At 46.2% G+C, this 11,139-nt stretch overlaps 1 protein-coding gene across 1 annotated transcript; it reads right to left on the reverse strand.

Annotated features, from left to right (window-relative positions):
- Nucleotides 1–3,445: 3,445 nt before the first annotated feature.
- On the reverse strand, nt 3,446–6,554 carry PRR15 (proline rich 15). The gene is made up of 2 exons (XM_054563868.1): nt 6,090–6,554; nt 3,446–4,343 (listed from the first exon to the last, which is right to left on the reverse strand). Exon 2 carries the CDS (start codon nt 4,192–4,194, stop codon nt 3,778–3,780), a length of 417 nt encoding a protein of 138 aa, XP_054419843.1. The 5' UTR covers nt 4,195–4,343; nt 6,090–6,554; the 3' UTR covers nt 3,446–3,777.
- Nucleotides 6,555–11,139: the final 4,585 nt, after the last annotated feature.

Genomic DNA, 11,139 nt, shown 5'->3' on the forward strand with positions numbered 1-11,139 from the left:
GGGAATGTAGATTCACAGTGACAGTGGAGTGAGGGAGAATGGAGAACAGGTGAGAAGGACAATCCTGTAATGGGACAGCCAGCTTATCGGTGACCAAGTTTGCCCCTGGCTGCACACTTGTTTCTCGTATAAGGTACTTGTATGCTGACACCCAAGGGTACAGAATAATTCCTCTGGTCCCCCTTTCTGCTTGCCATGGAGGTCAACTCAAGCTTATTCCCAGAAAGAATCTCCTAATTTTCTGTATGATTACAATAAAATGCTCCACGAATAAAACAGACTTTTCAAAGATCAGTCTCCCTTACTAGAGTTATCAAGGTAGATTTTGGGGTTTGCTTCCAGTCTGGCTGATGCTTCTCAGGTGGGGAGAAAATAATATTCTCTCTCTTTTAAATAAAAAGTCCCTGTGGGTGGCTGAATATTAGTGTTCCATTGTTTTACTTTTCGATTCACCCTTTATTTGAAATTCTTCCTGTTTATTTTAATTATTTATTTGTTTCGGGGTACCCAAATTCTCTTCTAACCATCTCAGAGGAACTACTTCTGACAAAGCTTTAACCAATGCTACTGTTTATTACATTTAAATTTCCCATCTAATGACTCGGCAAGACCAGCGTTGACGAGTTCATATTATGTTCCACAGGAGGAAAAAAAATATATTTCCAAGTGTTATACTGAAGCAGAATCTCTTAACTGTATATGCAAAATAGTCTTTGCTCTTGAAATACAAATCAAATTGGGATGAACAATAGAAGCAGCGACACAAAGGGACTTTCAGGTGACCTGTAATATGAGTCACTGCTTGGCCACTGACTTCGCAAGAAGAGTCACTGCGGTAAAAACTACCTGTGTACATAATTATCATGGTTATGAAAGTATTTAGCAAACACACGACTGGATTTCTGTCCCTTCTAATAAATATCAGTTAGAAACATGGCATTAAAATTCTTTAATGGTTTTCCAGACTTGTGGATGGAATTTCATTGGTAAAGGGGTTTAAAGAGAACAAAAGTCTCTGATCTAATTCACTCTAAATTTAATTCAACACTTTCCTTTTACTTACTAGATATGATCTTCAAGTTTAAAATATTTTATATCTGTATACATATTATGGGGATGTGATTAATTATCTCTAAGTCATGTAAATCCCAGCAAGATGCTTGGTCAAATTATTTCATCTTACTCATGACCCTTTTATCTCACCAATTTTGCTTGGTTTCCTTTTTTCTTTTTTTATTCTTGCCCTAGGACTTTTTTTTTCTTCATTGCTTTTAGAGAGAGAGGAAGGGAGAGAGAGAAACTAATGGGAGAGAGAAGCATTGATTGGTTTCCTTCTGTATGTGCCTGGACTGGCCCAAGGTCTGGACCTGCAACCCAGGTATGTCCCCTGACTGGGAAACAAACACCCAACCTCTCGGTTACAGGATGACACTCCAACCAAGCCACACGGGCCAGGCCGATGGCTTGCTTTCTGATTTAGCTGTGTAGAGATTAAATCAATGCACTCCTACTGCAATGGCTAGGACTGCTTTGAAACTATGTAATTACAAACCTCAATTGCGGATCGTGAATTGTACTCACTGTCATAAATGCCATTAGCATGGTCTCAAATTCTTTCAGAACAGGGGGGTAAAAATGTCTTGTAAATAAGTTGCACCGCTCTATGTCTGCTATTGATTACATGCAGCAATTATAGACTTGAATGGGCTCCCAAACAAGATACTGAACCTGGGAAAATGCCAATGTTTTGCGGATCTAAAGGAATTTTAAAGAATTTTTATTTTAAATCTGTGGATTAAAGAATTAGTGTAAGATTTTAAAATCATGCAATTGCAGGCTGACTTTTATACATGGGTACAGACCTAATCTGTTGCAGAAGTATTTTGGAGTTATTTACTCTAAATTTTAATACTCCCTACAGAGTGAATTTAAAATACTTGATGAAGACATTCTGAAGCCTGATTTGACCATTTCTGTTCTATGCATTCCCAGTGCCCCACAGCCCCTCCCTCACAACGAACCTCTTCCCTGCTACGTCATCAGAATCAGGACAGAGGAGGCCCATTTAACGTTGATGTAAAGTCTTTCTCATCCAGGAAGCTCACCCTGCAGACACTTGGGTCACATAGTTTCCAGTTTTACACATCAAAAAAGTCTTTGTGATTTAAAGAAAAAAAAAAAAGGGCTCACCGCTTTCTCTTTTAATGTTAAGTGTTTGTAATCCCCATGTAGGTAGGTTTCTGTGGAGTAAGTCTTTGGTATGTGGAAACCCATGTCTCAAATGATAAACCCTAGTATTCCGCTGGCATCCCCACTTGATTCACTAATTTAAGTCCATTTTAGCCATTTTCATCAAATTTCTTTGCTAAATCTCTTTAGACAACCAATGTGGTTTGCTATTTTATAAACTACAAATTTGAGAGAAACAGAAAACTGCCTCTCTATGTACCTATAACAAATTTAGAAGCTCCAATCAAGCTCTTGTTTATAATTATCTAAAAAAAATATATACTCTTTGATCATTATAATTTCCCTGCTATGCATTTCTGAATGTTTATAAATGAACTGAATAGCAGTGGGAAAAGATCCCAGTGGCCCTTAACAACTACAATAACTCTCTGTAATTTGCTGAAAGCAAGTGGTATTCATTTACTCTCTTTCTTGAAGTTCATGACAAAAGCAAACAGGTAGATTTTTGTTAAGAATCTTCAGGTTGTTCGATCTAAAGGCTTTGAAACTTGATAAATGCATACGTCAGACTAAAGAAATAAGCTTTTGAAACAAAGGCATGGGAAAAGAAGCTGGCTTTGCACAAACTCCGAGTTCAGTCCTTCTGTTTGAGTATTTTCAGACAATCGTTAGTAAGGTTCACAAGGAGACTGAAGAGAGTGATTACTAGCATTGTGACTTACGTATGAACATGCAGAGAAGTAAAAAGCGAACTTAGGAATAATGAAAGGGCACCTCTCCTTCCCTTCCTGGAATTTGGTCAGTAAATAGGGATACTCAGCTAACTGGTTCCCCTCTGGGTATTGCTGGTTTCTAGAAATGTTCTCCCTGCAGCTTCCCAAGAGTAGTTGTTAGTACACTGTGTGGCAAATGATTAATTCTGTTACCTGGGATTTTGCATGCTTGCTTTTAAATATGATGGGCTTCAGTCTTGCAATGGAAAAAAGTACAAAAGTCACCTTAAGTCTTACAGTGCAACAATTTTAATAGTCCACACTAAAATAGGCAGGGCAGTTTTGTAGGTCAACATTAAAAGCAATCCTGCCTCACTTGACATGCTTCTACTTAGAATGTCTCCAGCTCTCTCCCATCCCCTCCCTCAAGGTGTAAGCCTACAGCAGTACGTCTACAGTGCATCTCCCAGGCATTAAAAACAGCGCTGCGATCACTCTCCAACAGCGAGTTCTCAGCCAGGGCCCGGCTTCCTCTGGAGGGGCTGCCCCAGGCCAGGTGAGCTGCGCTCTCACTCCCGCAAGTGACTCAAGGGGTGGAGGCCACAAAACAGCTTTCTGAAGATAATAATAATGCCAACTTCCTCTGTGGCGGGTGTCTTCTCTTACCCCAGATAAATATTTCATGTATCCTTGAGTCGTGAAATATTAACAACTCAATTGACACTTCCATTTCCAGGGAAATAGAATCGGGCGGCCTGGTGTGGCTATTCTGAATCTGTGGGACGAGACACCAAGTGCTGGGGCAGGCCAGAATTCTTGGGTTTGGAACTGGGGGTTGGGGAGGTGTGGGGAGAAGAGAGAGAGTCAGCTCTGGCTACTGCTTGTCGTCCTGGGGGTCACCAGGGAAGCCGGCCTCCTCCTGGGATCTGACTCCCTCCGGGAGCAGAGTGGCGCGAACTTTCCTCTTCTCCTTAAAGCGCCCAGAGCGCGAGATCTTCAAATTGCGGCGGCTGTGGCACGATTTCTCCGCGTACAACTTGTCTGATTTGTGGGGCTCGCCCGCGCTAGAGAGGAGATTGGGGTGCTGATTCTCCTGGGAGCTGCTAGTCCAGCCCGGGCTTGGCGGTGCGGGCTGCCCGGATGGCGCTGGCGGCGCGGACGGTGCAGGCTCCCCCGCGACAGCCTGGGCTGGAGGCTGCATCCCCACTGTGGCATCCTTGCTTTTCTTCCTGCTGTTCGTTAGTGATTTCCACCAGGGGCTGGAGCTGCCTGTGGCGCTGCTGTCGGCCATGGCCCACCGCCGAGGGCCCGGGGTGCCACGCGTGGGAAGGGCTTCGGCCGCAGCGGTCTCCCTGTCTCGGTGGTCTCCGGCGTCCACTCCGCTCCTTCTTCCGCTTCACGCAACCGGGCAGCGCGGTGGGATCGAGGCAGCGATCTGTGCTGGGGAAGAAAACAGAAGTTCTTTACTGGGTTTGTCGAAGTCATGCCCCTGATCCCTCAATCCCATTTCCTCCCCTTTGCGCGGATCCGCCGGGGTTTTAGCGCTCGGAGCCGGAACCCAGAGATGCGCAGATCTCAATAGGCACCGCCGCGCCCTGCAAGGGCACAGGCCAGCCGACCAGTGGCCGCCAGGGCGCCACCACCTGGCGACGATACCGCGCCTTGGCACTCCTTGGCCTCAACTGGCGGCAGTACGGCAGTGGTCAGCGCGCGGGGGCCACCCGGGGGATGTTCCAAGGCATTTGGAATAACTGGATCTGAGAGGGAAAATGTCCTGTCCTGTCACTAGGCCTGGTTGTAGACGGATGACCCAAGGTGACCCACCCGGTCCAGAACGGCACCTGGACCTTTGATGGGCACCGGGGAGGAGGGGGCCCAGAAGCAAGTGCGCCCCTGCTGTAGGTAAACATTGAATATTAGACCCCTGTCAGAGGTTTGTGCTCCATGGACTTCTGTCCCAGGATCCTTTTCAATGTGATTCTTCAGGGTAATTTACAACCCGGGTGGAATGAGGGACAAGCTCATGGTGTTTTATGTGGTTTCTTTTAAACCTGCTTTTACCAACTGAAAAAAAATTTCTGCTTTAGAGGTAACTTCTGCCATGTTACGTCTAAATGTCATTTTCAGAGGAGTAGGACTGGTCTTGTCTTCCCCTGAAACCCTCCAGTCTGCTCTTCCTTTTATTCCCCAATCCGAAGAGACCAATCTTGGGTCTCTTCGAAGCCACCCCTGGACGGTGGTTGAGATGAGGCCAAGGGGCAAATGTCCTCTCCCCTTAGTTCTGTATTAAAATATGCCCCAACTCTGTTTATACTAGGCAACGCAAGTCTGAGGAATTTTAGTTACAAATTAAAGGCTTCTGTTCTTTTCCTTGCGCAATTCCCTCCTGCAGGGAGGAAGCTCCCAGGAACGCCAAACCTATTCGCTTCTTCCCGGCTTTAAAAAGCGCAGTCTGCGGAGCGACAAGGACGTTATCTGCATTTGGAGTGCTAATAATCTCCAAAGCCAGAGTCCTCGGCCCACTGCGCGTGCTGAGTCTGTCGGGCACTAACTCCACGAATGCACGGGGTTCACTAGCGCCCCGGCTCATTTCCAGCTTTCCGCCGGGCTCCTTCCCATCCCACGCTCCCGGCGCTCCCGGGATTTGCCTGTGCGCTGCGAAACTTCAGCCAACTTTTGTTGAAGGTTGTGGTCCCGGAACCCGGGAGAAAAAGTCTGAGCGCCTACGCGAGGCAGCCTGTCGGCCTTTGCTGGGAGCAGAGACCGTGGCACCGCCTCCTCCTCAGGACACCCGGAGGGCACACTCCTGCAGCGATTTGAAAACAATAGGAAAAAAAATGGCCAAAAGTTCTTTCCGTACCCACACCCTCAGGCAGTTTGCCGTTGGCTGTGCAAACATCCTGCTCCCTCTACAGATCGGAAAAGCACCCCCAAATTATTCACTGGTGGTGCTGGTGGGGTGCCCTGATGCTACGTTCTGTCTTCTCCCCTACACTTCTCTGCAGTCAGCTTGTGTGCACAGAAGGCCTTTGCACGAATCTCTCAAGGAAAAGTTTGCAAATTACTCAAAGCTCACAGAGCGCCTACGGCTGGCAACTTCTCCTGGGCGTGCCGCGGAAGCCCCCCAGGGTGACACCCCTAAACAGGCTCCGTCTGGGCGGAGGCAGAACCAACCTGATCTCTCACCTGATAGCGCTCCGCGGATCCCCGCCGCTCTCGCCAGCGACAATGCGAACGGGGTGCGCTTGGGACAACCGGGAAGCCGGCGCAGTGTCACTGTGCGCGGTCCTGGGATCCTGAGGAGGTCGGCTTCTTTCTGGAAGGTATGCTAGCAGCCCGGCTAAAGCCGATAGCTGCTGGCGGTGTCCAACTTCTGCCGGCTGCAGCGGCCCGGGCTCGCAGTGCAGTGGGCTCCGGCCGAGGGTCTAGGCTCGCTGTCCCAGGTGAAGGCACAGGCTGTTCTCTCGGTTAGTAGCCGTTCATTCTCTGCGTGTCCCTCTTCCCTGCAAGCACCGCCAGGGAGCCTAGGGGAAATGGGATCTTGGCCGCTCACTTTGATGCTTTGACTCTTCCTACGCGTCAGTCCTCCGCGCGGGAAAAGACATCTGCCCACCTGCTGGTCATTGGCCAAGTGATTGGAGAAACCTGAGCCCGGGTCAGCGCGGAGGGGTGGGGGGACCCAGGAGGCGGCCACCACTGCCACAGGTGCAGGTAGGAACTTTGCGTTTCCGCCCTCCAAGGGACGAGATTGGACCAGGTCGCAGGCGTGGCGCCAGCCTTGGAGTGTCTGATTGGAGAAAGGTTGTGCTTCGCTGTCCGCCGGTACGACTCCTTCTCTAAGAAACGGTGGAAGGGACCGGAGGCCGGGAGTCCGCGGCTGTAGGTGGGCTCCAGCAGATTAATGACACTGCAGCTCTCCTTCGGCCCCTACCCTGATCTCGTTTCCCCCTTCCCCTCCGGGTCCCCAACCATGGCCACTCGGCGGTGATCGCAAGTTTCGTTAACTCACTGGAGCTGTTTCCTATCGAGGCTAAATGTTGCAGCCTAAAGCGCTCTTAGTTGAAAGGCCGTGATGTTAACAGGTCCGCTGTGTGCCAGCAGGCGCTGATCCAAGCGCTTCTGTGGATTAACTCACTTATTACTCACAGCAACCCTAGGAGGTAGGTACTGTTAATGTCCTCACTTGACTGGCAAGGAGACCCTAGCCCGAGAAGGTTCAGTGGTTGCCCGGGGTTGCAAGGCTGGTAAGAGGCAGAGCTCGACCTGAACCCAGGCAGTGTGACTCCGGCCAGCTCCCGGGTCCGAACCAGCGCGTCACACCGCAACCTGCCTGCCTTGGGCTCCTAACATGACTAACTGAGGATGTAACTTGCCTCAGGTCTCTCCCAGAGCACAACCACCCCCCGGAATGTACAGATGTACAGATCCAGCCCAGAGCCGCTGCACTGAATTACGTCAAAGGTCAGGAGGCTTTAGGGCATTTTCGCTAAGGACGGCAGACGTGCAGTCTGCTTCGTCTTCCAGAACGCTCTGTTTTTTCAAAGAGCTATTTTTATGGACCTTGAGCTCATGTATAATTCCTCTGAAGGCTGAGTATGGAGCAACCGATGGCTGAGCATCTCTGTTCTGGGGACTTCCTGAAGTATAAAGTAGTGAAAGACATAGGATTGGTAGAAAGAAATGTGTACAGAGTATTTCAATGCATGAACTACGGAAAAAATACAAATACTTTATATCGTTAACTACATAGTTTAGCATTCTTGGGTTTTTGGATGACACGCACAGCAGGGTGTATTTGAGAGTGATGCATTTTCATATATTATTCAGATTCATTTTAGGGAGTAAATGTTCCAATCTGACTCCAGAACTGAACAGACAGGGCACCGGCTGTGAGGAAGGACAGGCCATCTCGTTGCAGATGAAGATGGCGGACCAAGGAGGAAGGCCGTCATCACAGGTATTATCACTCTAGGAACTTGTGGAGCTGGGTGGATGCATTGCTGATCTAATGGCTAAAAGAATGAAGACCTTCAGGGAAAAAAATTAGTATTGCCAAATGGCTGGTTCCTCATCTAGCGAGATTTACCAAAGGGGCCAACGTTTTCTTCATAAACGATCATCTGCTAATTGCTGAAATAAAAAATTCATTCTTTCCCATCCCTCCTATTTATATCAAACAACTGTGATATCTCTGTTATGTGCCATTAACCTAATGATAACACCTTCCAAATAAGCCTTGCATGCAATACAATTTAAATGGTGACATGAAAGCCAAGAAAAATTAGGCACAGGGGTGTAGGGAGGTAGAGAACGTGGGAGCCCTGAGAGGGAGGGACTAGCGCGCCAGGTGACTGGAGGTGTGCAGGAGCTTAGGGTCTCTAAGGCCAGTGTCGGCTGAGCGCAGAGGGAGCTGAAGCTCTGCAGGAAATGAGGCTGGATAGGGGGGTGCTGTGGCCAGACCATTCGGGACCTTGTCAGTCCTGGTAAGAGGTTTTAACATAACCCACTGAAGAGGGAGTGACAGGATAAGATTTGCTTTTGAAATATCACTGTAGCCACCCAGAGTGGGTGGCAGAAGGGACAAAATGGGGCTATAGGGAAACCTGGCAGGAGTTGTTGAAGTAGGTTAGGTGGGGTATTTCTTTCTTTCTTTTTTTTTTTTAACTTTACCCTTTCTTAAGATCTCAGCAAGCAAATGGATACTTTCTTTTTAAGAGATTTTATTTCTTTATTTTTAAAGAGAAGGGAAGGGAGGGAGAGAGGAAGAGAAATATCAATGTGTGGTTGCCTCTTGTGTGCCCCTTTCTGGGGACCTGGCGCACACCCCAGCATGTGCCCTGACTGGGAATCGAACCAGCAACTGTTTGGTTTGCAGGCTGGCACTCAATCCACTGAGCCACACCAGCCAGGGTGGCTATTTCGATAGCTTGTATTAGAGTGGTGTCACTAGTGAAATGAAGAGAATTGGATGTATGCAAAAGAAATTTTGGAAGTAGAAACTGTAGGACAGTATTTTATTTACTTCATATAAATGAAGAGCCTGACTTAAACTAGAGGTTTAAAAGGGAGATACCTTCATAGCCTTCCTTGTATCCAGGAGCATCCACGTGCTCCAGTTCTGACTTATGGGGCTATAAAGAAGACTTCTTGAAATTTTCTTGCCTGCATAAAAGACAGAACCTCCTGAGAGAAGAACATCTTTTGCTATACCCTTGATTCTTACATTTAAGCCCAGGGTGAGCGTGCAATGTCTGGTGGTGCTGCTGCCATCTTGCACCTGGGAGGCAACGGGCATGGGAATAAAAACCTATATGCCAAGGATGATGGAATGGGAGTGGAAGTGTCTGGGTCCTTGGCGATACCAATGAGCACCCAAAAGGACCCTGGAGCCAACTCTCTCGACAGTGCTAGATCAGTGAGACAAAATGCATTTCTATGGTTGACAGATTTAAACACAGTTTTCTGTTACTCTAACAAAAAAAAGGATTCTTTCTTAACACAGTCTGAATATAGCAAAAAAAAAAAAAAAAAAGGTGATACTTCTCAAGTGGGAAAAAAATGTCATGTCATCTTTTTATCTGACCAATCTAAAAAGTTCTTCATGGAAGGAGGATTTAGTGAAGTGTTCGAGTTATAAGGAAGTTTTAGATGCAGGGAATGTGTCTGTACAATAAGGGGCAGAGTTAAAGGAATACGTAGACGAAAGTATGGGGGCAGTGCATGGATCAACATGCCTGGTGAGTCCAAAAGGAGAGAACCATCAGCTTATCTGAGATATCATAGTAATTTGACTTTTAAAGGCAGAGATTTAAGTCAAAACTGTTAAGACTATTTTTCTTTATTTTTTAAATCTAGAAAAATTTTACTCTAAAAATTTTCATAACCACCCCCATGTGAAAAAAAAAGAACACCCCAAAAGCAAAAAGCAACCTTGCACAAAGAGGGTTAGTGTTCGACAAATGTAGCTGTCTTCTGTCTCTTCTTGTCTGCACTTCTGGGTTGGCAAGCTGGATGTCATACAGTGTAGACATTACAGTTGGTTCGCCTACTCAGCGAGTAGTAGGTGACTTTTCATGTTCCAGATTTGCTTATACTGGGCAATGCTTACGTTTCTTAATACTATTTCATCTTGTCATTTTCTATCTTTCAAATATGTACTGATGGTTTGAGTAAAGACACTTTCCTTCTTTTTCTTTTTTTTCCTAACTTAAATTGCTTCTTTCTCGGGTGAACCTTCAAGTGTAATAAATGATTACACTCAAAGACAATATAGAATGAATTTCTAGAGAGTGGGATTTGCATACTAGAAATTAAAATAAAAACTTTAGACATTATATTTGGCATTTGCAATGCTAGGAAACCTAGTATTGCATAACCGTGATTAATATTTGGGGGTTAGTCTTTTTATTCTTTTTGCCCCTATTTGCATATTTACCCCTTTCACTATTGCCTGCCCCTTCCTTTCCCTTTCTTTACCTCTTTCTTTTCTGGACTCTTCCATTCTTTGAAAATTGGATAAGTATCTCCCATGGCCGTTTCTTTTATAGTCACCAATGTACTGTTAGTTTGACATTTCTTCTCTCCTTTCTGTATATTCACATCAGTGTTGTTGGACTTAGTTAATAAAATTTATTTTTTATTGAGATAGCATTGGCTAATAATATATAAGTTTTAGCACCCATGCCTGAAGTTGGAATCTGTTTTTTGTAGCACCTCATCTTGTACCATGTCAGGTTAACATGAATGCATATCTAGAAGTACAAAAATCATAGTCACAAAATATTACTAATCATTTCAGTTTTACACTTGACTTAAGCCAAGCTGATCTGTCTAGTGGAGCCTCTCCCTGAAATTCAGCAACACCAGCTGACTCTTCCTAACTCCCTATTCCTACTCCCTCTGTGGGCTTGTGTCTTGGTATTCTTCGATATTGTTGCATGCGTCTCATTTTTCTTAAAAATTACTTGTAGGAAAATCTGAGGCCTAAGACAAAGGTAATTTGATCTCAAAAATATTTTCAAAAGCTTAGGGATACTACCAGGCAGGACTATGCAATACAAGTTCATGGCTGGAGGGTGTTTTTGGACAATGGAAACAAGAGACCCATGCGCGTATCTGCCTATTGTCACAGCCTCTGCAGACAAGTCCATTTGTTCTTTCCTGTTCTGCCCCTAACCTCTTCTGTTCCCAAGTAACCTATCTGTGCAGACGCTGGGGGCGGAGCATGGGCGTACCT

Source organism: Pteronotus mesoamericanus, unplaced genomic scaffold (genome assembly GCF_021234165.1).
Source record: "Pteronotus mesoamericanus isolate MK-2021 breed Mesoamerican mustached bat unplaced genomic scaffold, CSHL_Meso_final scaffold_85, whole genome shotgun sequence".
Taxonomy (NCBI): Eukaryota; Metazoa; Chordata; class Mammalia; order Chiroptera; family Mormoopidae; genus Pteronotus; species Pteronotus mesoamericanus.